General features: G+C 36.3%; 1 protein-coding gene and 1 pseudogene across 2 annotated transcripts in view; one reads left to right on the forward strand and one right to left on the reverse strand.

Annotated features, from left to right (window-relative positions):
- The window catches only part of Kcnt2 (potassium sodium-activated channel subfamily T member 2), a 383,380-nt gene that overhangs the window by 274,044 nt on the left and 82,013 nt on the right, over window positions 1-27,323 (forward strand). The window contains exons 15-20 of one of the 2 annotated variants that reach the window (XM_060364407.1): window positions 7,555-7,704; window positions 9,324-9,553; window positions 12,482-12,695; window positions 15,432-15,537; window positions 20,470-20,642; window positions 27,080-27,151. In XM_060364407.1, coding sequence (XP_060220390.1) covers window positions 7,555-7,704; window positions 9,324-9,553; window positions 12,482-12,695; window positions 15,432-15,537; window positions 20,470-20,642; window positions 27,080-27,151 — 945 coding nt within the window. The remainder of the gene's footprint in view (window positions 1-7,554; window positions 7,705-9,323; window positions 9,554-12,481; window positions 12,696-15,431; window positions 15,538-20,469; window positions 20,643-27,079; window positions 27,152-27,323) is intronic. The other variant, XM_060364409.1, reaches the window with a different exon arrangement.
- Window positions 6,351-7,262, reverse strand: LOC110540946 (L-lactate dehydrogenase A chain-like; annotated as a pseudogene).

The following is a 27,323-nucleotide window of genomic DNA, read 5'->3' on the forward strand; positions in this document are numbered from 1 at the left end:
AAGATCTCTCTTTTTTTTTTTATCAGTTACATTTTATTAACTCTGTATCCCAGCCATGTCCGGATCCCTCATTCCCTCCCAGTCCCTCCCTCCCTCCCTCATCTCCACCGTGCCCCTTTCCAAGTCCAATGATAGGGGGGACCTCCTCCCCATTCATCTGATCCTGTTTTATCAGGTATCTTCAGGACTGGCTGCAAAGCCCTCCTCTGTGGCCTAACAGGACTGCTCCTCCCTTCGGGGGTGGGGAGACCAAAGAGCCAGTCATTGAGTTCCTGTTAGAAATAGTCCCTGTTCCCCTCACTTTGGGAAACCAATTGGTTACTGAGCTACCACAGGCTACATCTGAGTGGAGGTTCTAGGTTATATCCATACATGGTCCTTGGTTGAATGTCAGTCTCAGAAAAGACCCTGTGCCCAGATATATTTGGTCCTTGTGGAGCTCCTATCCTTTCCCCATCTGACTAACTCCCCTTCTTATGATTCCCTGTACTCTGCCAAAGGTTTGGTCATGAGTCTTTGCTTTGAAAACACTGCTAGTTAGAGTCTTTCAGATGCGCTCAGTAGACTCCTGTCATACGTTCAATGCACATCCCATCTGTCTTTCTAAATGAGGATTGATCATCTTACCCCATGTCCGCTCAATTGATTATCTTTTTTAGGTGTATAGATTTCATTATGTTTATCATATCTTATAGGTCTATATAAGTGAGTATATCCCATGTTTGTCTTTCTCCTTCTGGGATATTGCACTCAGAATGATCTTTTCTAGATCCCACCATTTGCCTGCAAATTTCATGATTTCCTCCTTTTTGATTGCTGAGTAGTATTCCATTGTATAAAAATACCACAATTTCTGTACCCATTCCACCGTTGATGGACATCTGGGTTGTTTCCAGGTTCTGGCTATTACAAATAGAGCTGCTATAAACATGGTTGAGCAAGTGTCCTTTTTGTGTACTTGAACAAACTTTGGGTATATACCTAGCAGTGGTATAGCTGGGTCTGGAGGAAGCACTATTCCTATTTGTCTTAGAAAGCGCCAGATAGCTTTCCAGAGTGGTTGTACCAGTTTACATTCCCACCAGCAGTGGAGGAGGGTTCCCCTTTCTCCACAACCTCTCCAGCATGTGTTATCGCTTGAGTTTTTCATCTTGGCCATTCTGATGGGTGTAAGGTGATATCTCAGGGTCGTTTTGATTTGCATTTCCCTGATGGCTAATGAGGATGAGCATTTCTTTAAGTGTTTTTCTGCCAATTCCATTCAATGGAAAAAAGACAGCATCTTCAACAAATGGTGCTGGACCAACTGGATGTCTACATGCAGAAAAATGAAAATAGATCCATATTTATCACCCTGCACAAAACTAAAGTCAAAGTGGATCAAGGACCTCAACATAAAACCAGATACCCTAAATCAATTGGAAAAAAAAGTGGGGAACAGCCTAGAACTCATTGGCACAGGAGACAACTTCCTGAACAGAACACCAACAGCACAGGCTCTAAGAGCAACAATCAATAAATGGGACCCCATGAAACTGAAAAGTTTCTGTAAAGCAAAGGATACCGTCATCAAAACAAAACGACTGCCTACAGATTGGGAAAGAATCTTCACTAACCCTTTATCTGACAGAGGACTAATATCCAGTATATACAAAGAACTAAAGAAGCTGAAAAGCAGCAATCCAAGTAATCCAATTAAAAAATGGGGAACAGAGCTAAACAGAGAATTCTCGACAGAGGAATATCGAATGGCAGAAAAACAAGATCTCTTAAAATGACATCTATGACCTAGTAGCCACTATCCAGGCCATGAGCCCTCCCCAGATCTCTCTCCCCCACTCTCTGTCTTTGTTGTTCTCCATTCCAACTCCACTACCACCCAACCCTACCCCCCTCAAATCTTCCCAATAACAACCACATGAGATATTTTTAATAGGGAAACCTACTATAGACACAACAAAGTTATAGGAATAGGTGAAGGCCCTCCAAAAGGGTGCCAGGATTCTTTGATCTTCTTCCTCCTGGATGTTTGTTTCATCCAATTTAAAACAGCAAGTAAGAAACATTGTCAAAGTCACTGCTAACCAGCTTCTGGTTCAATACCAAGCCACTCCCAATGTGGAGGTTGATGACTATGATAAGACCTTCCCTTTATAAAAGAAAGAGGGGGAAATGTGGAGCCATAAACCGGAATTGGAGCAAGAGTGAGGCTAAGGTGTGTGCAAAATCTAGAAATCTCATCCTGAGATTGTCAGGAGTAGAATCTCTCCATCCTTCCCTGGGCCTGCATGCCCCAATGCACAGAGCCTTGTGGTCCCATGCTTGCCCTCTTGAGGAGGTCAAGTAGCCTGCCAACCAGGTTAAACTTCCTTTTCCCTTACAATGTACTGTCCAGCAGCATCTGGAATTCCTCCTTATTTCAAGGAGGCATCCTCAGCACCCTGCCCCCAGCCAATGGTGAACACTCACCCTGATAGCCCCAATTCACCCCTCAAAGTTTTATATACCAGTTTTGTTTTCCCCAATTAAATGAACTGTCTTACGAAGCTGTTTCTGAATAAGTCTGTTTCTCCTGTGTCCAACACTGCCTGGCGTCTCCATCCCCCATCACTCTTGCCTTTCTGGGGGAAAGCAAGGCCAGGAATAGCACATCTTGACTGCAGTTTGCCCCTCTCTCCCTTTACCATGCCTCCCCTCAGAGAAGAGCAGGCCTTCTAGGGACATCAAACAAACATGACACAACAAGCTACAATAAGACCAAGCACATACCATCACATCAAGGCCGGATGAAGCCATTCAATTGGAAGAAAGGTTCCAACAAGTAGGCAAAAGTGTTAGGGACAATCCCTCTTCCACTGTTAAATTCCCAAAAGAACATCAAGCTATAATACATGGCTTCAGTTAGACCCTTACAGGCTCCCTGATCCCCCATGAGTGCTGGTCAGTTAATTCTGTGATTCTTTGTGTTCTTCTGGTGTCTCTCACTACTCTGGCTCCTCCAATTCCTCCACAGGACTCCTTGCCTAATATATGGCTATGGGACTCTGCATCTGCTCCCACCAACTGCCAGAAGTCTCTCTCGTCTCTTTGATGACAATTATGCTAAGCTCTAGTACCAGAGCACTGTGCAGCCGGGACAAGCTGTAGATCAAAGGTTTTGTGCCTGGGTTGGTCTCCTAATCCCTCCACTTGAGATCTTCTTGCAGAAGATGACTGTTTCAGGCCCCATGTCCTTTACTAGGAGACCTTGCTAGAGTTAACTCTCATGAATTAAATGGACTTTCCATTGTTCTAGGTTTCCTCCTTGCCTCTGAAATTCCCCCAATTCCAATCATTTCCCCCAGTATTTTCTTCTCCCCCACAACCTGATCCCTCCTGTTCCCAACTCCACCCACCACAATCCTCTCTTCCCCCAAAAATCTATTCTAGTTCCCCTTTCCAGGCATATTCAGTAAGGATATAAAGTAGCAAGATGAAAAGCACATGATGAAGAAAATTTGGGGGTCTGACCTTTGCTGAGGTCATCATTTTCTTTCTTCACTGCCACACTGTGTTCCTATTTTCACTTCTTAATTAGGTTTATGATTCTCTTGAAAGGATTTTAGTATATTTGAATAACAAGTCTCTGACCCTGTAATCATTTTGTATCTCAACTAAGTCCTGATGAATCGCCAGCATGTTCTCTAACATTGATTGATCCTCTGTAGACTTTGATTTTTGCCAAATACCATTTTGCCAAATTATTCTTTGGTCCACAGGTTGATTTTATTTGTGTTGGCCAAAAAGAAATTTTTTTCCACCAAGAATCATTAGTCTTCTTAATGTATTTACTTTCCTTGTTTCTGTGACAAAATAACTAAGAGCAAAAACTTAAAGTAGGCAAAAGGCTTATTTTCACACATGGTTTCATGGAGATTTCAGTCTGTCCACAGAGCAGTTCATCTATGCAATAGTAACATGAAACGAAGGTTTTTACTACTTTGGTGGATCAGTAAGCAGGGTGGATAGACTTGACCGAACTCAAGCTTCCACTAGCTTCAAAATAGTAACATAAGTCAGAGACTAAATGTTCCAAGCATGAATCTGTTGGGCAACAGCTGAAATTCAAATTGTGATGTTTAGAAGTAACACAAGCAATCAATAGCAAAATATTCTCCTTTCTCAATATTTCTAAAGAGATTCATTAACATTAGCACATACAGACTTTTTAAAGATTATTACTGTAGTACATTGGCAGATATGTTGAAAGTGATTATAAAATTTGGAAGAAAGGAAGTTGTTAGAACAAAATAATTGCAGCCAACACTTGCTGAGTACTGTTATCTTAGCATTATCCCAGTGATTTCTTTAGCTTACATAATTCTGTCCAACACAATAAGATTGATGCTGTTTTTTCCACAAGGAATAATCTCAAATAAATAGGAAGTCAAATATATCACTGAAGTTTGCAGAATTGAGATTCAAATCTGGTATTCAGGTTCCAGAGCCCAAGGTTTTGACTCTTTGATAAAAGCACTTATGACAAACTAAAGAAGAAAGAACCTCTACCTTAGGGTCATATATGTATTTTTAGGTAATGGCCACTTTGAAAAAGATTGATAAATTCATTCCCTTAATAATCCTTTAGCTTATACTTTGACTTTAAAATAGACTTTGAATACTAAATATGAGAAAGTTCATCTTTTGCTTTCAACCTTTAAGAATCTATAGAGATTATAATGAGATAGCATTACATGTGCATATTTTTCCATTTTATTTGTACTGATCTTGCTGCTATAAAACATAATCTTTAAATTAAAATAGTAAATAAATGTACTGAAGCAAATGGGGATATGAGCTATGGACATTTTATTATGATTTTTATGACTTAAATTTCTAGAGCCACAAAATTAGACAGAATATTATAGAGCTAAGAAAACCACATGTTTTTTTGTTTGTTTGTTTTGTTTTGTTCTTTTGTTTTTCTCAAGACAGTGTTTCTTTGTGTAACCTTGGATGTCCTGGACTTGCTTTGTACACCAGGCTGGCCTCCAACTTCGAGATCCTCATGCCCCTGCTTCCCCCACTCTTAGATTAAAGGCGTGCACCACCACGCCCAACCCACATGTTTCCTTAATGTACATGCCTTCTTTTTAAGAGTACCTTTCACATCTCTTTTGCATACCATCTTAATCAACCTTTCATTGTTCTTACAAGTTGTCAAAGAGTGAGTGGTTTATAGACAAAATTTTTCACATTTCAGTAGAAGTCTAAGATCTAGGTTCCAGCATGGCAGGTACAGGTCTGGAGCTTTTGGATTTTTAGGTTTCTGACCCTGGGCTGTAGTTTTATTACTAGAAAGGGATGGGTAGCTCTTCAGGAATGTGGTGACTCTCAATCACTCTAGAGTTAATCCTTTGGCCTAATTACTCCCACAGGCATTTCATAAAATGCTACCACACAATTGGAAGCAATACATTCATTTTGAAGGGCTGCATATTTCACAATGATCTTTCCTTTCGTGAGGCATATACAGCTTGAGGGGAGCCTTGGTTATCAAAAGGACAAAAACTAACACATATTTTTGCACACTCAAATTTTTAAAACAGTTTTAAACACAAAGTAAGTTAGGTATCTGCAGGTGTCAAGCTGTGTTATAAGGTAAACTTAGTCTTATGACAGAGACAATGAAACAAGATCTACACATTGGACATGCGCTTAGCTTTTCCACAGAAGGAAATCAAATGCCTGAGCTCACAGCCTGAGTAAAAACTTCTGACAGTGGGTCTTATAAAACTCCTGTTATTCATCCTAGTTATATGTGATGCTAATCCTTTGTTTTTCACTGTTCAAGGTTTATTTGGTGTTTTTATTGCACGACACTTGGGTAGTTGGTTGCATCATCCATATGCAGATCTTACTCTTTTTTTACATAATATTGCCATCTACACTACAGACACACAGAATTCACAAAAAAATACCCTGTAGATCAGTTATGCACAAGATAGGCATGATGGACTTACACACTGGAGCCAGGTCCTGGCTCATTGGGAACTCGCCGGCCTAGGCATGTCTGGTGAGGGTGCACAGCACAGTGACACAGCAGGCTCTCAGGATCATACACAATTGCCAATGTGTCTGGGAGACAGTGGACTGTCACACTAACCAGGTTACCACTACACAAGTATGCTTAGCATCAGGGTAGAGCTGTGGGAGCTGTTTCCCCCGGAACGCCTGAACACAGCTGCGCTAACCACAGCTTAGATGGAGGAGACGCTGTGTGGGCTCAGGGAAACCCTGCTGCAGCCTGGACAGTGAAGTGCTAGGACATCAGGGAAACTTTAGAACTGTGGCGGCTCGTTCTGGATCCTCTAGAGCGTGTCTGCACTGTTCTTCAGGCGGGCTTCTTCAGGAGTCAGTCACCTTCACAACATCTGAGTTTCCATTTTGTCCCAGGACACAGGGGACACTGGGGAAGACATCATCCTTGATCCCATAGAGACCCTTAATCATGGTGGAAATGGGGTGCATCTGCCTAAGAGTCTTCCTTATGCTTTCAGCCAAGTGTGCCACAGAGAGGCCAATGGCCCAAGATATATAACCCTGTTTGATCAGTTCATAGGCACTGCTTGTGAACCTCCTTCCACTGCTCCTTGTTTGCATCTGTGCCAAGTTCTGGGGTTAGATTCAGTGTCAGGGAGACACTGGCAACATTCACACTGCTCCACAGGGGCACACTGGAGTCTCCATGCTCCCCTAGGACCCATCCATGACAGCTTAGTGGGTGAATGCCCAACCTTTCTCTCATCAAGTAAAGCAGATTGCAACCACTTCCAATGACTCGTTTTTTGGGAAAACCACTTTTTTCCAAGCTACATAGGTCAAGATGTCCACTGGGTTGGAAACAATTAGCAGCTTGCAGTTCAGAGTATACTTCACAATGTTGAGAAAGATGAAGGTGTTCACGTTTCACTGGATCAAATTGAGTCAGCTCTCTGTCTCTTGCTGATGGGCTCCAGCTGTGATAATGACCAGCTTGGAGTTTGCAGTCACAATGTAGTCTTTGCCAGAAACAACCTTTGGTGTTCTAAGGAAAAGGCTTTCATGCTTGGAGATTCATCATCCCTCCCTTCAGTTTGTCTTCTGTGATGTCAACATTCCTTCACTAAGATACTGTTGGCACAAGTACATGCCAATAGCACCAACTCAACAACTGTATTGTTCTGGGGGGCCTGCTCTTCCTTAAGAAAATTCACAATCAGCTTGTTCTTGAAGGCTGTCATATTGTAATTTGAAACTTTTGACACTCCTAGTGCTCGATGGGGGTTGTTGGGGGCACAGAGTGTTGCCTGGGGTAGGTGACAGTGGCTCCAGAGCTCTGTGATGCTAATCTTAATTTAATGTCATAACCTCTGTGTAACACCGTCATTCTGAGCTCAACGTGCCATAAAGCTGCCTCTGTGAATTGTGCTTACTGGGTCTCGACACTGTGGATTGGCTGTCTGGCCACTGTCATTTACCCCATTCACTGTGTTTTCCTCTGTGTGTGTGTATGTGTGTGTGCTTGCATTGCAGAGAAGGGCAGCAGTCGCCAGAACAGTGGCAGAAGATGTACGGGAGGTGCTCCGGAAACGAAGTCTATCACATCGTTTTGGAAGAAAGTACATTTTTTGCTGAATATGAAGGGAAGAGTTTTACCTATGCTTCTTTCCATGCACACAAAAAGTATGTTTCCAGTGGAGAATTAACTCCTCAGCCAGTGAATCAAACCATTTGAACCTTTTTTTCAAAATGTTGCCCATATTGGCACTCCTGAGTTTGATGTGTTTAGATTTTTTAGCATAATTTTTGTTCCATTTTAACTATAAACTTTGCAGTTTCTACAAAAGTTTACCAGGAGGAAAATATGTTAGTAATATCTACCCTATCACATCTTAGTCACTCACAACATCCTAGCTCACTAAGAATTAATAGCTATTTGACAATGAATCTTGTTACATACATGAAAGATGAAGTGTTGTTTAAATTTACAATAACAAACACTTGCAAAAAAAAAAAAAGAACAAAAGGAAAAAGAAAAAAAAACATGTTTCCCCCTGTGAGTCAGAATCTCTTGTAACTCAGGCTATCCTCAAACTCACTATATGGACAAGTCTAATCTTGATTACTGATTTTTAACTTTCACTTCTGAAACAATACAAAACTATCCAAAAAATAAGTGTTTGATTATAGACGTTAATCTGTATCTACTCTCCAAAAGCAAAAAAGTTAAAATAAATGATAATGTATATATACTCCAATTTAGGCATAGAGACTTTTTCCTTTGCTTCCTAACTCAAGATAAAAAAAAATGTATATCAATTGAAGATACATGATTAAACTAGGGTCAGATGGAAGGGGAGGAGGACCTACCTTAGCAGTGGACTTGGAAAGGAGCAGGGAAGAGATGAGGAAGGGAGGGTGGGATTGGAAGGGAATGAGGGAGGAGGCTATGGCTGGGATACAAAGCAAATAATCTGTGATTAATATAAAAAAATAAAAATTATAAAAAATGTGTATCAAAAATATCTATATTAAAATATTTTAATGTAAGCAATTTGGGCACTGTATAATAATATATTCCACTTAACTAATATGAAATTTACTCAAATTTAATTGTCAATGATTCTAATTATACATATTTTACTACTAACTAACGTTTAGAATTTGACTTACTCACTCTGTGTGGTTTTAAGATGAATTTAGGAAATTAGAACATTACCAAAGAGCAATAAGAAATATTTTAATACATTATTACTGTTAAAGTTTTAAATTTCTTCTATTAAATATGTATGGCCATTGAGAAATATTTTAAATGTTTCCTTTTTTTTTTTAATCTATGAAAGGTGGTAGAAATGATAACCAAGGGCAATTCAGAGACATCACTTTCTTTTCACATGACATTTTAAGAGTCTCACTTTATGCCAATTGATTGTAAATATATTGAAAATGGTAAGAAGTACTGTTCATAGTTTTGACATTAGTAATTATCTTAAAAAAACATAAAGCAACATTGCCTCTATTGGATGACAGTCTAATATTTTGACTTATGTTTTTTATAATTTTCATCTATTAATACTATAATGCTTATGACCAATTAAATTGATACTTTTCTTTTAAAAATTAGATTATTAAATGTTAGGATCCTCTCCTGCTTCTTAATTTTATTATTTGATGTTTTTATTTTGTTTTCTTGATTAGACTTGACTAATTTTCTTACAAATGTAAGTACTTAAAAGAACAAAAGCCTAAAGACTTTTCCAAAATGTAATTCTTAAACTCTTATATTCTTCTTTTAAATTAAGGTTTGGTGTCTGCTTGATTGGTGTTAGGAGGGAGGATAATAAAAACATTTTGCTGAATCCAGGTCCTCGATACATTATGAATGCTTCAGACATATGTTTTTATATTAATATTACCAAAGAAGAAAATTCAGCATTTAAGAATCAAGACCAGCAGAGAAAAAGCAATTTGTCAAGGTCATTTTATCACGGGCCTTCCAGATTACCCGTCCACAGCATCATCGCCAGCATGGGTCAGTACAAATTCAAACTCACTGGAATTAACTTCAGTCTGTATTTTTTTTTTAAGATTATAAGTACACATCAATTTTCTTAAAATACATAGTCAATTTCAAAACTTGTTTGTGTATGCTATAATCTATCAATGATTTAGATAATACAAAAGAGAAATTATAAACTGTCTGAAATAAAAATGCAAGATTACCAAGAACTACTCAGTAATTACTTTCTGTTTTTGATTATTACTGCTTTCCTTGTATTTTTTTTTATTGTTAATTATCCATACAATGACCACTTCGGATGATTGCCAGTGGGTTTTGTTTGTTTTTTGCTTGTTTTACTTTTGTTCAAAAATTATTCATTCCTTTTCCTCTCATCATTGACTTTGACATTTATGGCACAAAAAAGATGAAATAGTATATATCCAGTTAAGATGAAACTCATTAAAATTTAGCACTAAACTACCTTCAAACTTATTAGTATATGATTCCTTGTCGTAAGGAACATATATAATTCCTTTAGGTAATTCCATTACCTTCATTGCTCAGAGAGCCCTTTTTGGATATTTCATTTGAACTTTATATATCCTTTTTATCCTTAACTTCAGCCAATCAGAGGCTGCTATTTCTACACCCAATGCAATACGTGTACATATGCTATTGACCTTCATGTCACAGCTCCACAAGTTTCTCAAGACACTTGGCTTCTGATGTGCTTTCAAAACACATGCCCTTCATGTCAGTCTTAACCCCAGTCTGCAGTCATATAACTGAATTCAATTTTCAATAGGTTCAAACCATGCTGTGGTTAAGACTGATTACAGAACATCACAAAATAGTTTCAGTCACTAATTAAATATGTGGAATAAATACAATCAGCATTGATATTAGCTGTAAAAATATCTATTTGACAGTAAAGGATTGGGGAATTGTAAGATTGATACTTGGATAAAATGTTTGTCATGCAAACATAAGGACTTGAGTTTGACCTCAAGAATCTACATGAAATGCTAAGCATGGTAGCACTCACTTGTAACCCCAGCAGTAAGATGGCAGACATACCTTAGTAACCTCAAAGATGTCAGAGATCAAGTTGTAGGAGGCTTATTGACCTATAATTTGAAAAGTCCAATGAGACAAGAATAGTGTTATGTGAAATCTGTTACTATCATCCCAAAATCATACACTTAAACCCTATGGGATGTAAGATTATTTTTAAATAGATTTTTTTTAAAGAAGTCAAGTTAAAATGGAGTAATGAGGATCAGAATTCTTTCTATGTGGCTAGTGAACCGACAGGAAGAAGAAATACAACATAGACACACATCCAGGAAATTGATGTGAAAAGATAATGGACAAGATGTTAATCATCAGACCAGGAATGACAACAGATTCATTCCCTCACCACCATCCTAAGGGGGAAAAATCACAACCATGTGAAGACTTCTGAAACTTTCTCCTTCAGGACTATGAGAAATAATTAGTCTCTGTCATGGCATCTGATATGCAAGCTTTAGCAAACTATTACAAATACTATGAAATTTATCCTGAGAAAAAGAATATAATTAAGCTGATGAGCAAGTTGAACTAATGAAATACAATAGATTCCATACTCTGAAGACCTGTAATCCAAAAATGGATGTCCACAGAAGATAAAGAAAATGGCCAGTGAAAAAATAAAAAATTATTCCCACCTCCAAAACATAGTTTATCTCTTTGTGTCAGAGGGAAGGATCTCAGGAAGAACCAAGTATTTGAATGAGAAAAAGATGCTGCAAGAAAAGTCTTGTTCATGCAGCTTTAACCACTTTTGTAGATCTTTCTGCTGTTTATAAATTTTTCATGCTTATTCTTAGGGCCCAGATTACTGTCAGATATCAGTACTGGCAAGATAACTGAAAATAGACCAAATGGAGCATCCATATATTCATGCTTCTGTTGGTGTATAGCCTGTGTTTAGCAAAGAAAACAACTAGGTATTTGGAGTGACGCAGAGTCAGATATAGTGACAAGGAGGTTATATAAATATCCCATTGAAAGTGAGAAAGGATTTAACACACACTGTTGGATAGTTTTACATGAGGAGAGATGTTTGTACTATCTTTTAAATGAAAATAAGAGAAGAAGAATTTGATAAGTGTGTGTCTGGGGGATGTCTCAATTTGCTTTTGATGAGACTTGAAAAGAATCTGACTTGCCAGATTTTCTTTTGGCTCTGAAGTACTAGGAGACCGCGTGATCGTCTATAGAGGTAAATGTAGTAGATATTCACTCAAGTCCACAACTTTAAGATAACAGCATGCCAGATTTATCTTACATCAATAAATCAATTTTATAAAATTTACAACCATTATGTATTTGATTATTTTTTTATTCCTCCTAGAAAACCTCACCCCATTCCTAAAGGACAGAGTTGTTCTGTGAGGTGCTTTCTAGTAGCCACGATTATTATCTTTGCTCATATACCAAGTGAATGAGTGCTGGCCATCACATAAGGACTTTCGAGTTGACCACACCTCTTAAGGGCTTCACTGCCTCTCCACACATGGATTCAAGCTCTCGTCTATAACAAATAATTTATTTTGAATGAGGGTCTTATACAGTAGCTTTGACTGGCTTGAAACCCACTAGGTCAATCAGGCACCTCTTGAACTCATATGGATCAACCTGCCTCTGCCACCTGAGTACTGGAATTAAAGGTGTGTGCCACTGTGCCTGACTGACTCCATATGTAAGTGTGAAATATATTTGTCCAATGAAATGTTTAACCAAAAGAGGACCAAATTGTATTGAGAACTGTAGATATCTTAGACAGACAGAAAGACAGACAGACAGACAGACACACACACACCAAGATAATGTATTGCATTTCAATAGCTTTCAAATCATTATGTCACAGGTAATAAAAATGTGCTAATGGATTCTCATGTTTCATTGTGTTAGGTACTGTGGCTATAGACTTGCAAGACACCAGCTGTAGAGCATCCAGTGGCCCTACCCTGGCCCTTCCTTCAGAGGGAGGGAAAGAGCTAAGAAGACCTAGCATTGCACCTGTTTTAGAGGTTGCAGATACATCCTCAATTCAAACATGTGATCTTCTAAGTGATCAGTCAGAAGATGAAACTACACCAGACGAAGAAACCTCTTCAAATTTAGAGTAGGTTTGATTTTCTGAGTTTGATTTTCTGCTTTTGCCTCACATTTTTTAATTTTAATTTTTTGATAATATCATACATGGCTACTATATTCACATCATTATCGTCACCATTTACCCTCCAACTACTCCCATGTATCCCCAACTCCCTCTCAAAGTCATACCCTCTTAATCAACAATTATTTTTACATGTGTAAACATGTACATATAAAATATCCTGTTGAGTCTGTGTAGTGCTGCTCGTAGATGCATGTGTTTGTATCGGTCCACTTGGTATCGGATACCCTGTCAGGTGTCTCATCTTTGGTGAAGAGTCGAGCTCACACTGATAATTGCCTGTAGTTTTTCATCTAGGGATGGCTTGAGTCTTCCAGAACCTAACAATTATAGAAACGTATATTTTTCTTTTCCTTCTGGATAACCTGGAACATCATTCCATGGTTCTACTAAATCACTCTTCTATTAAGCACTTTTTAAAGCACAGAGTACTATAAAACATCAATTTTCTGCTTTCAGCATAAACTTTCCTTCCTACATTTTCTCTATCATCTTTATACTTAAAGGGAAAAAATGCAATTTTTTTCTGTGTAATCTAAGTTGCATTATCAAAGTTGTATTTTATTTTACTACACTGTGCTACCTTTAATTTATTTTATAAGCATTCATTTTGAGGTTTTCATCAATCACTTTACTCATTGTTGTGACAAAAATCGAAAGCAACCTAAAGACAGAAGGTTTTATTTTGTATCGCAGTTTGAGAGGGAAGTCATAGTGGCATGGGATGACTGGCCACATTGTCCACTCAGAAGGCAGAGAGGGGGTGGAATACTGATACCCAACCTACTTTCTTCTTTTTGTTAAGTCTGTGATCCAACCCCCTGAGATGATACTACCCAAATTTGTGATGGGTCTTTCTGCATCAGTTAGACTTATGTGAAAGCATCCTCACCTAGAAGTATATTTTGCAAGTGATTCTAAAGCCTGTCAACTTGACAAGCAAGATTAATGTTCATGAAGTTCAACAGTTTATCTAATTACATAGTCAGACTTCTCCACTAAGGGATTTTGCATTTTGACTTTTAGCATTCATTTTTATTTGGAAGCTAGCAATAGTTAGACATAGAAAGATATACATATTCTTCCTTTACTAAGATTCCATTCTTTTTTAGTACCTACCTGTGTAGCAGTTTTCACATTTAAGCCTATCGAGGTATTTGCATATGTTATTTTCCACACATGCTGGCATAAGAAAGCTGAAAGAAGAGTAGTCCACAATATTGGATACTCAGATTTCTTGTTTACAAATAATACTTGTTTACAAATAAGCAATCTGACCACAATTTTCCTATGTTTAAATTATTTATGAATGCCCCCTCATTGCATTATATAATTATGGAGAAAAGTGTTACTGCTATGTTTTTTGCTCAGCGACCAATGACATTAGACACTACAAATCCTGTTCCTGGGACAGTATAGTCATCGCTGATCATGTCTCATAATAATTTTCATATAAATTCATTTAAAGCTTTATTAAACGGAAACTGAAAATTCATTGAAACTCAGAAAAATCACTTTAAGTCCATCCACAATTGTTATTTGTTTTAGAAAATGTCAACATACTTTTAGACAAAATCCTGTCTCAAAGTATTCTGTGGTCCAAATACTCAAGGGTATTTGTAGAATATAGGATGGAAACAGCAACAGACCGGGCAAACATCCTTGTAGGAAGTGATGTTTTGAAGTGTGAATGAGATTCTGGTTTTTTTGTTTGTTTGTTTTTGTTTTTGTTTTTTAAGATTTCTAAAGCATGAAGAGGTAGAAAGAATTTTTACTAGAAAAATTAAGTTGATGTTAATGTAGAGGTGATGGTTGTCAACCTCTAAATTTATAAAATGTGCTCAGTTTCACCTCCCAACCAATAGTGTCTAGAATATAGTTTCAACAAATTCTTCAGTTGATGGTGTTTCAAGAAAAGTTAACAAAACCCAGGAGCTTCCCTTTTGGATGAGAAAATATTGCTTTGAGTAATTTCCTTTTATTTGCTCATTAACATTTATGCTTCTGCCTTTTATAAGCTCCATGTTCCAAATGGATGTAGCCAAAATGTGCAGGTGTCTGTTTTTAAAAGTCAGTAAACAAACTAAATGTCTTTTATAATATTTTAAGAACACTTCCAAGAAAAATCCTGCTTTTAACTAATTAAGTTACTTGTTCTTCTTTAGTTATCTGTGCATGGCTAACAAATGTTGATACAGCCAAAAACTATACAGTATGTTCTAAATAAATAATGTATACTATTACTATTTGTCATGGATACATGTTTATGACTCCAAGGATGAGAATTGGGAAATATTTTCTGGAGAAAACAACAAAGACATATTTATGGTTCTTATGGTTCTCACTCATCCCTCTAGCTGAATCAAACACAAATTCCCCCTTACTCGGATCAACATGAGTGTAAACAGCTGTGTTCCACTGATGCTGCAGTCATGAATGGAGGAATCAAAATTCATATAATTTTTACATGGCAGGAAATAGTTTCAACTAAGTAATATAGTTCTCAAAACTTTATAGTGAGCCATTTTATCATAATTTGCCTCACATTTCTTAAATGATGTGATTTTTAATAGTATGATGGAATAATGGAATAGCTAATCCTAATTTAATGATCTGGATCATAAATGAGGGTTCTGGCTTTCCATGACTACTCCACGGATAACATTTCATATCACTTTTCAGGTATGCCAAAGGCTACCCTCCTTACTCTCCATACATAGGAAGTTCGCCAACTTTTTGTCACCTACTTCAAGAAAAAGTGCCCTTTTGCTGCTTAAGATTAGACAAGGTAATGCCTTCTTATTGATGCTATATTCTCTAATAATAAAATGATAGCATACGCTATTGCACATATATAGTAATTTTGTAGTATCTAACTATAATGCATTGAAAGGATGTTATTTAACATATAAACTTGATTATGAAAAGTGGTCAGTTTTACTTTTTGCCCTCACTAAAATTCACACAAATGCTTTCTCCTTCAATTTATTTAGTTAATTAGTCAGTTGTGTTTTTAAAAGAGAAGATAGAGGCCCAAGGCTCTTAAACCACTTCTTGGTTATTGGTTCATTACCATTTGTATTTTGGTAGCATATCTAATCTATGTTTTAATAAACAACTTCATGTCTTGCCTCATATCTCCTTCCCATGCTATTTTATGCAGTTCTCTTTTTCTGCCTGAATGCCTTAAAGAATTGGCTCAAAACAGAACAGTCTGAGAATGTGAACATTTTTACCTTTTTCTTAGATTTTTATCCATCTGAGGAAGGAGGAAACAGGTTAAAGTGAAACTTTATACACCCTAAAGGGATTTAAGTGTGCCTTGCATCCTAAACATTCATTTCTTCTTTAACTCTTTATTTGGGCTTAAAATTATAATGCCACCACCCTTTCACAGCCTGTGTAATTTGAGAAAATCACAAAAAAAAGTTCACTTCACTTATCTGTAAAATGAACATGATTTTTTTAATTAATTAATTAATTTTTTCACTTTATATCTGGATCATAGCCCCCTCCCACTTCTCCTCCCTGTTGCTCCTTCTTATCCCCTTTCCAATTCTTTGGAAAAGGGGACACCCTCAACCAAACTAGCTCAGCTGATAGTGGTTGGTGCTTCAATCTCCATAAGCTCCTCTGGTCTCTAGTTAGTTGGCTATGGTGGTCTTCCTGTGGAACTCTTGGCACCTTTAGGTCCTTCCAGCCTTCCTCTCACTTTTCCACCAGACTTCCTATGCTTCACCTAATATTTCGCTGAGTCTCAGCATCTGTTTCGAGCCACTGCTTGGTGGAGCCTCTTAGAGAACAGCTATGTTAGCTATGTTTTTGCGCATAGCAGAATAATGTTAATATATTTTCAGAGGTTTGCTCTTCCTGATGGGTGGGTCACAGTTTGGATGAGACATCGGTGGACATTCCCTCAATCTCTGCTCGCTCTTTATTTCTGCACATCTTGATGCTATGTATTCTGTAGTATTCTTAGAAGGTGTTGTTTGTTTAACTTAAGGCAGTTGATTACTGAGCCTGGTTTCCCTTCATTTTTATAACATTCTTGTTTTCTTTGTTACAAATGTTGTCTGCTGCTGCTCTTGAATGAGAATGAAAGAATAAATGAAATTAATGAAAAGAAAGAATGAATGAAAGCTTGGAGGTAATCTCTGAAGTTGGCCAGTCCAACTTTTTCTTGCTCAAGTATTCCATGTCCTTTCATTGACATCAGGAATTTTATTTCTTAAGGACTTATTTTGGTGGGTTGCTTTTTTCTTTTTTTTTTTTTTTCTTTGATTTTTAAAACACTTGATATTGATATTCTGGTCAGCTTTTGCTGGGTTGCTTAATTAACATACATTAGTTTCAGTGTTAATCACATAAATTGACTATTTCTTTAACTACATTTTTATAAGCCATGTTCTTTTTTCAGTTATAGTACTTTTGATGTTTTCCTTAAAGAAGATTCTTCACATAAAATATATATTTAGGAACCATGATTCCTGGACTCATTCTAAAGCACTCACTTCTTTAAAAAAAAAATAGTGTAGGGGGAGAGCAGGAAACCAAGAGAGACAAACTGAATCATCTTGAAGCAACTAATCTAGTTGTCATAGTAAGCCTCAGCTCTTCGAGAAGTGGATTATGGGGACAGATGTGGCCTTTTTTTTTTTTTTCCCCCTTCAGTAAGTTTTTTTTTTTTTTTTTCAATGCAGTTTATTCAGGAACCTTGAACAATCATCTGACCCTGGGGAAAGCCAGCCCACAGCTTAAATAGCCTCTGGGTAGCCAACCCAGGCGTGCCACGTGGGCAATGCAGATAGGTCCACATACATGGAAGCAAGCCGGATCCTCAGCCTTAGCCAAATGTGGAATTGTTCGTGACAGAGAGCACTCACCATCGGGAAGGTGGAAGGCGGAAACCAGCTCCATCTTTAAGGCATAGCATTCCGCAGCTCTCTACAGTTCCCCCTTTTTGTTTTAGACGCATCAGGCAAGAGTAGAGGTCTGATCTCTGATATTAGAAATAAATTGGGACTTTGTACCGATGTTCATTTAGGTGTCATCCACCCAAAGAGCATCAGACCCATCTGATACCTTTTTCTCAGAGGCGGGACCTGGGGCATCAACCCGCATGCAATCAGGCATGCTCTTCTCTGGGTCGAAAGCTGCTGACCCTGAGTGCAGTGCTTAGCCTCGCATCCTGAGTGTATCATTTTAGCTTTTTATGGTATCCAACCATGCTTGGGGAGAATGTCCTGCTTCAATGGCTGTAAAGGCCTGAATGATCATGGCTGCATCACACTGTTGTGAGACTCTAATCTTGCATATACACCACAGGCAAACCAAGGAGACCAACACCAGAAGGCCTGCTAACGCTCCCATGCCTGCCCATTCCTTCAGATGATTCATGGCTGCAGCAATCCATGATGATAATCCTGTGGCTAGTCCTGCGTCCACTCTGGTAGAATTTACTGTGACAATGGCCACTCTCAGCTGCTCAGATGTGGACTTTTAAAAGCAGTTTATTAACAGTCTTTTGCTACACTAATAAAGAAAACTTATGCAATTTTATTGATTCATGGCTATAGAAGAGTTTATTGGTTATTCCATAAACATTTGAATGATATGATAGGGTCGGCTGTTAAAAATGGATGTTTACTTTGGGGTTAACAGATGGCATTGATTAGTTGGATCTACTGTGTCATTAAATATGTGAATTGGTATGAAATTGTCTTTCTGTCCCAGAGCCAGCTGACTCTTCTGGTCAAGGTTTCTACTACCTTCACATTGTATCCTTGGGTTTTCTTAATAACTATGTCCCTTTTCTGTCTTCATAAACAATGTAGTTTTCTTACCTTGTGACATTTCATGGATGGTGAAGTTCAAATTACTCTAAACATTAGCCCATAAGTGTTCTCTAACTCCCTTTTTAGTGTTCTTATTTCTCTATATGGCTTTATGGCTTTATATGACTGTAGACTTTGTATATCAGGACTAAAAATACTCCATACTGCATCCTATGAAGACTTTTGCCCCTATTCTTTGCTGTTCTCTTTCTTTAGATATTTTCTTCTACTTTTCTGCATCATTTTTCCTACTGCCTCCTTTTTAGCTGTTTGAAGTTCTGCAAATGAGATTTGGTGATTGTGATTTATTTTTTTTTCCCATTGTGTTTTTCCTTGGGATCCTTTTACCTTCATCCTAGAAGGATGGTTTCCTTGGTTTTCAATTCCACAACCATTTCTGTCTTCAGTGCCTCTGTTCTTCTGGTTACTGTAAATATCTATCATTCTTATTGTTATTCATTGTAGCTAGTCATTCTTTTTCTATGGCTGACTGGGGTCCTGTAGTCCTGGCTGCTCTATGTTTTCATAATAATGTATATACTATGCAATTATGTTTATTCAAGATTAGGATCCACTGACTTTTCTGAGGTTTTGTGGCTTGGCCAGTTCTAGAAAATCCTCAACCCATATTTAGTTGAATAGATTCCTTTCTAATTATGACTTCTATTTTAGCTTCTAGCTTTTCACTTTTGCCCTGTGCTTTGCATTTATGATAATATTCTCATCTCTGATCTGCAGTTGATTCCTTCAGAGCATTAAATTTCTTACTTTTTTTTAAGTATTGAAAATTGAACTTGGTGTTTCAGACACACTCAGAAAGTACTTTACCACTAACGTATAACTTCAGCCCTGAATTAACTCTTGGGTTACATTGCTCAATTTGAGAGGATATACAGAAATAAATATAGTATGTTTAAACAGCTGCCTTGGATATCAAATAGGATTTTGTTAATTCTTTAAGTATTTTCTCTTATTTCTTCAAACATTTTGAACGTTATTTTCTGAATCTAGTAACAGCAAAATCTGTAGTCTTTGTAAGTCTAATTGTTTTTGTCATTTTTATTCTATGTGCTTCATTTCACCATTTTAAAAATAATTTAATTAAAGAATTATGGCACAGGGTGTTTCATAGGTAATTAATACACAGAGAACTAACTAAAATCAACCCAGGTCAATAAGAAGACATAAAATGGTGGAGAAAAAAAAAAAAAACTACTGCTGCCGTTAGGCATGTGGATAATTTAGCTTGAAAACTGTTTTGATAGAATAATGTTAATTAGTTTATTCTGAGTCCAACCTCTCAGGGATAGTAACAGTTTTTCCAAAAATTTTGTTCTCATTCAACCTCTGTGATAAGTTTTTGTCAAGTGCCATGCTTTCTTCCTTGAGTATTGTTTTTTTTTATTCTTTTACCCTGCTGTGCACTTAAGCAACTCAGTTTTCCTTTACTTTTTTCTGTTTTACTTTGTTTTTATTTTTTTATTTTTATTTTTTTATTGCATCATTTTAAGTACCGAGGACTGGAAATATCCCTGAGACTTCTCAATTATAACATCAACATATTTTGGAGATGAAAGTCACATGTCTATGCTATAACAAAACAGATACTATGTGGCTGTACAATAACAACTCTTAGCTGGCAGAGCAACCAGTACACACAATCTTCTTTCACAACTTGATGTTGTGTATTTATCACTCCTTTTAGTTATTCATCACAGTTTTATTTCCTACAAATTAGAGGACTGGGCAAAGACAAATGTAACTATGTACCAATCTGTTAGAGAATTAGTTAAATAAATTTTATGTAACCATATATTCTAAATTATTTCACAAAATTTTAATTGAGTATAAAAATGCAATTTCTTTGTATAATTTTTCTTCTCTAGAGTTGCCAGCATAACTACTATGAGGATGCAAAAGCCTATGGATTCAAAAATAAACTAATTATAGTTGCAGCTGAAACAGCTGGAAATGGATTATATAATTTTATTGTACCTCTCAGGGCTTATTATAGACCAAAGAAAGAATTAAATCCCATAGTTCTGCTATTGGATAACCCGTAAGTATATTTTAAGATACACAAACAGACAGAGCTTTTAATTTTACTGCACATTAAAATAATTTACTGATTTTACTTTCAATCATTTATATTATGGTCACAAGTCATTGGGAGAAGAGTCTATGCTATGATGCAAAACATTATTGATTATGATCATGTTTCATCAATACTAGTTAAATACCATTGGAGACTTTTATTTGAAATTAATATGCAAATGGTCATCTACTCATAGGACCAGTAGAAAGAAGCCACTGAATTATCTATTGCAAATTTCTTCAATTTAATTAACAAGCCTGGAAGACACCTGCCAAAGCTGGACAGTTTTGTTTTTTCACTCTTTATTATCAGAGATGCATTTATTGCTCTGCCTTTCTGTTGTACCATGGAATATCATTGTGTTTTATTTATGCTAATGTTCATATACCATAACAAAACACAAGTTATGCTGTATCATATGTCTGGAAAATTTTAGGCTGACGAATTTTGTTAACTAATTGTTTTGAAAATCCTACAGAAGTATACATAGGCTCCAGAATAAAATGGCCCCAAACCATTTTATGTTAAAGTTACAGTGCCCTTAGCTGTAGCTGTGAATAAATTTGTTGTCATGAATGCAGTGTTAGAAGAAGTAAATGAAAACATGCCCCAGTAGTGTAACAGTCAGGGTACAGGATGGCCATAACAAGAGAGGGATTGCCAAGTACACTGAATTCTGGATGTTCTCTGTGGGGAAGCTGCAGAGTAGCTAAGCTGATACCACAGACACTTCAGTTAAAGAAGTCAAATGCTCAGTTTGGGCTATTGGTCAATACTACAATTTAAGAAGGACATTTCCAGACTGTCATAAAGTATCCGCATTGTGAATGAGTAGATCAAATTGACACAGTTAAAGCCCCCAGTTATGGAGATAAAGAAGGAAGAACCCTCAAAAGAAGGGAGTGGGACTGTGTTCTAAGGCTCCTCTGACAGTGCTCAGGCCAGCCTGATCTGTCCTCTTCCTCACATTATTTTGATATAAAATTTGGAGTTCTGATTCATAACTCTTGCCTAACCCTCCAAAAAATATTAATTTTCTCCAAATTTAGGAGTGATGTTTGGCTTATGAAACGGAGGTATACTCCTCATTTTTAATCTTAAGTCTTGTAAAGTAACCTTAACTCAGTCATTTCTTGTAGTTTACTTCACTTTCATATCAAACATAAGCCATCCCATTCTGTTTGATTTTTAATAAAAAGGTAGCCAACATTTTTGATTCCTAGAGGATTGGTTTGTTCATTGAGATTATATAGTCCCGTGATTCCTTACCTAGTCTTAATTCCCAAATGTGATTAATCACACAAAACATCTGAAAGCTCCCCTTCTCTGGATTACTGTCAGGCCATTCTTTCTCTCTAAGTGTATATACCTTTTTTTTTTTACTAATATCCTATCTGAATGAAACCATAAAGATTACTCTTATGGTTAGTGTTCTTTTTATTCCCATGGTTTATAATAGTACTGAATGTTGAAAATTCACTACAAGTCATCATACTCAACAATAAAATTTTTATTTTACATTTTATATATTCATATCCCATAGAAATCACAGCACTAGAGAGATGTTCTCAAGGGGTTTACGATCAAAATGCTTACATTTAGTTTAAACATTCAAATATACTTTCGATATCAATGATATGAAGCAGAGTTAAAGATGTAATGACATCCAGGTAAAGTTCCCAAGGTCAAATCTAGGATGAAGGCCAACTCTGCAACATCTAGTTCATTGTTCTGCCCTCTGTATGATCTTACCTAACTCATAGATTTTATTACAAATAGATGAAAAATATGTGTCATTTGCAATTAGTTGTAAGGGTAACAATCTAGTTTGTCTTAACTCCCAATATTTATCCATTGAAAATATATCACCCTTAACAATTGCTGACACTTTGGATTATAAATGTCCACATGATGCCATTGTTCGGTGATTCCTGTTGAGTATAGTATTACTTAGGTTTAACATGATTATTTTATTTTGCTATATACAGTATGATTATTTCAATTTATTTACCAAGTAACAAGGACGTGATGAAAATCTTTATTTTCCTATGTATGTCTCAAAAGTGACGTCTAACATTTTTACTTGTCTTCAGTTCCTTTGATGAAGAATGAGCAATTCAAAAGTGAACTCCAAAAACAATGCTCCTGGAAAGTTTATGAAATCCTTTCCCCCTACTTTGAAGCAATGAGATGCCTGTTACTGTGAAATTGTTTTCTCCTGCAATGCATTGTACACAATTACAGAAAATGAGATTTTTTTTCTCCTTAAAATATATCTAAACTCTAAGAAAGCTTTCAATCATATTCCTATATACTTCAGGAATTATTGCTTGATTTTTGAGAGTTTGCCCATGTTTAAATGAGCAGTGATGATGCTAACAATAACGGAATGGTTACTGAGATAAATTAATCAAAAAGACAAATTAATTCCATTTAACAAAAACAGAAGTGTCATGAATATGAAGTATTAAAGTGTAAAGCCAGCTTATCTTTCCAACACATAATAGGGGGAACTAGATGTTCAGAATAATGTTACATAGAAAGACTTGCACATTTCAATGGTAATCCAGTGAAAGTCTGGCACACTGAAAACATCTTTCCTGTGGCATATCAGACCAACTCTGATCTTTCTGCAGTTCATCAGAGTGGTGTCAGTTCTGATTGATTAACCACCTGTTCTCCTTTGTTTGTGGTGCTAGAATGATTTCAAATATTTTCATTACTGCCTCTACCTTAAAGGTCATCTAGCTGAAATTTAGCTGAAAGTCGAAGCTGGAACATATTACCCAAAGTTAAACAAACAAGGGCCAGGTCCATGCTGGTGCTGTTCATTTTTACACTGATCATTTACTAAATCCATTGAACTCTGCATACAGCACCTAAACATTTAAGCTTTTTAAAATAAATTTCTAAAATATATGATAAAGCAACCCCCTTATACTATAGAAATATACACTTTTGTTTCAGACAGACTTGAGATGAGATCTAAACTTAACCTCTAGAGCCACCTGGACCATATATTTTTTCTTGTGACCTCATGTCATTTTTTTTCTTTAATTTGAAAATGGTAAGAAAATTGAAGTTATTCTCCGACTTAGATAATGAATGTAATATAGTAACACAAGAACTGACATATGTGACAGCCGGGAAATGCTAGATTTTCTTGTCCTATTAAAAATGGAACATTGTTACTATTTCATTTAACTAAAGGTGTTACATAACAACCCAGATGATAAGAAAACAGAGTCTGGAGATGTAGCTCAGTGGGAGAGTGCTTGGCTAGCATGCGAGACACCCTAGCTTAACTCTACATTAAAAAAACAAACAAAAAACTGTAGGTATTCTTGTTTTTGGCTGCATGCTCGTCTGTGCAACATTTGCCTAACTTGTGCCTACAAAGGAGAGAAGGGTGACTGGATCCCCCAGAACTGGAGTTATAGATTTTCTGGTTGAGGAGAGTTCCCAGTTCTGTGAGCTGCCCAATGGGTACTAGAAGAGCTGGGAGTCATCAGGTTCTCTGCCAGCATAGTCTGTGCTCTCAACTGCTGAGCCATCTCTCCAGTACCTGATCAAACAATTAAAAAAATAAATAGACTACTTAAAGGTAGCTGTAAAATATTGGTGAAATAAACTTTGTTCATAAAAGTATATTATTTTCTTTTCTTGAAGTTGAAATAAAAAATATTGTGCTTAATAATTTAATATGACAGAAAAGGTGCTCTTGAATTTTGCAAATCCATGAAATTTGTGAACATTCCCACTGTCTGGCAATGTTGAGCCACTTGGTATTTGAATAATCTACAGTATTGTTGTGAGAGTGTAAAGAAGATTTGAGGCTTTATATTTACAGCCAGTGCTCCCATTAGACTCTCTAGGTAAAGCTGCAATTAAGGGATGTGCTGCACATTTATTTCTATTTAATGAGACTGGATGCTTTGTACTTTTTTGACATTTTATTTCGTGTATAACCAGCTAATTTGCCTGTTTTGTTTGGCTGTGGTCTATGAATTTTTTCTGAGGTGCATCTACTTCCTTGACATATCATTGTTTCTTAGATAGAAAAAAAAAGCTAAAATATTTCATTATGCATAAAAAACTTGGTTTATACAAAATTGTATTTTGTATAAATAACTTTCATATTTATTTTTAGATGGTAAAATTTTTATGAAATTTACAGATGAATCACGTGATGTTTTCTTAATTTGATTTCTAATAGAACAGTCAGGCTTTTCTATTTGACAGCCAGAAAAATATATATATTTTATTATGCTTTATTAATACTTTTAATCTATATTAAACTTTTTCATTGTACTTTGAATGTGCATCATAAAAAGGGACATATTTGTAATGAATATTTTATGTGTTTGTTTATTTTCACAGTAATGCTTCTCAATATAAAGTTATGCTTGGCAATTCACACTGTCTCCCAATGAGTAGGAAAATTGTCCAATTATGTGTTACTCAATTTTAATTAGTAAACAGCCTTGTGTCATAACTGATGTTGTCAACTCAGCTAGGCGAACAGTTATAAAATATATGAATGCAAAGTTTTCTGTTTCTTTATAACTCTAGTTTCTTTTAAACCAGAGAGGAGCCTTTTGTCTCATCAGGAGTATGTGTTTTCAGAGGTTAGGGGACTTGATTATCCCTGAGATAGCTGAAGTCAGATAAATAGGAATAGTGCTATCTCTATTTAAAAGCAAATTCTAAGAATTTGGAAAATTTCTTGCTCATTTTAAATATATGTTCTAAATACGTCATAATTAAAATTCAGGAACTTTCTTTAAAAAGGCATTGTTTTTTCCATTACAGTTTGTTTTCTCTACCAGTCATAAATCTCTATCCTAAATCTTGCAAATATATATGTTAGGTTATTGTTTGAGAGCTTTAAAGATAGTTAAAGACTGCCAATAATATCCAATAATATCCGCTCTGTAGATGTTTCAGATCTTGGTAAAACTCATGCCCACAAGTTATCTAAAGAAATGCATACCAATGTTATATGTAAAATAAACTAGAAATGGTTATAAAAAGTGAATATAATTTATGAATTAAATAATGTAGGATTTTCAAAACTGAATCATAGTAGATTAAAACAATGTAATAGTGCTGGTCCTTTCACTATTACAAAGAAATTTAACACCCGAAAGAGTTTAGTCAAAATGTTAACAGTACCATAATTTGAAAGTTTTTTAAAAATACATTACTGTATTGAACTCTTTCCTTTTAAAGAGATAGGACTTGGGGAGGGGCATGCTTGAAGAAAGAGGAAAAAAAGTGGGACCGGGAGGGGAGGAAGGAGGGACTTATGGGAGGATACAAAGTGAATAAAGTGTAATTAGTAAAATAAAATATTAAAAAATAAAAATTAAAAAAAGAGAGATAGGAAGGAAATAAACAGGGAGAAAATAGGAAAAGAACTAATTCAACTGAGGATCAGCATCTGGGAAATTACAAGTGCTCCTGTTACCTTGACTTGGAATTTCCCTCCTCTCTTGTACTTGCCAAATTCCTACTCACGTGTCAACACTCAAAGTAAATATTGCTTCTCTGTAATATTCTCCAATTCTGGTTCCTGGGTGCAACCAGTAATTTTTTTCTTTAGAATAAAACAGTACATTTTTGTGATTTTTTGTATATGCATTTATAAACTGATTGATTCCTTTTTAAAATATAAGATAATACATTCCAAAGTTCACTGAATAATGTTTGGGTCTGAATATGCTAATTGAATGCATGCATGAATTAAAGGCTATAAAGTGGATGTAATTTAAGTGATTTGCAAGCAAGTTTGAAGTCTATGGGTCTTTCCTTTGCTGTTCTTAGAAGTAAAGATTTCAGTTGTCATGAACATTTGTTCAATGATGTACCTTGGGTAAGAAAGTAAAGTTGAAGCTGAAATAGTGTCAATGTAACTTTATGTAACACAGTTTTTCCATGCCTAAATAGACTATATACTTGACACATTGAGATGTGGAGTATGGGGTGATTATATCCATTTCTTAGACAAAGCATTCTTGATACTCAAGCATTTGACTACTCTATAGGCATTTGTAGTGCTTGAGGTCATCTGAGAGAATAAAAACCATTTGTTCTTCCATTGTCAAAGTCTCTTCTGCATTAGGTAACTAAACTAATCCATGATCATTAAGTCCTAATTAATAGTAGTAATTCAGTATTTTTCAAAATTATGCCGTAATATTTCTGATTTATAATTCACAGTTCTTGGTGTATTATATGGCTCATAAGAAGTGCCCATATATTCTTAAGCAGAAGGACAATATAGGATGTATCTTGTTTTGGTTGTGGAAATGCAAACTAAATGAACTTGCTTCCCTCCCCTAGAAGTGCTGCCCCTGTTGTGACACTGTGTTTCATTTTGTAACCCATCTGCTACATAGGCCAGATATGCATTTTCTGGATGCAATCTGTTGGTTTCCAATGGTTTACTACATGGTGGGCTCTATTGACAAGTAGGTGACAATATCTATGGCACATGACTAGTGTAGTGTCCTGTGGTCTGTCTGGTGCTGTGTCTTGCTCCTGCATGCTTAAGTGTACTTTGTCATGTCGTTACAGTAAATATGGTGACCCATGCATGCAGAGCACACGTCCTCGTGCTGTGTATCTCCTGTCATGCTGCTA

The sequence above is a fragment of the Meriones unguiculatus genome, chromosome 11 (assembly GCF_030254825.1).
Source record: "Meriones unguiculatus strain TT.TT164.6M chromosome 11, Bangor_MerUng_6.1, whole genome shotgun sequence".
Taxonomy (NCBI): Eukaryota; Metazoa; Chordata; class Mammalia; order Rodentia; family Muridae; genus Meriones; species Meriones unguiculatus.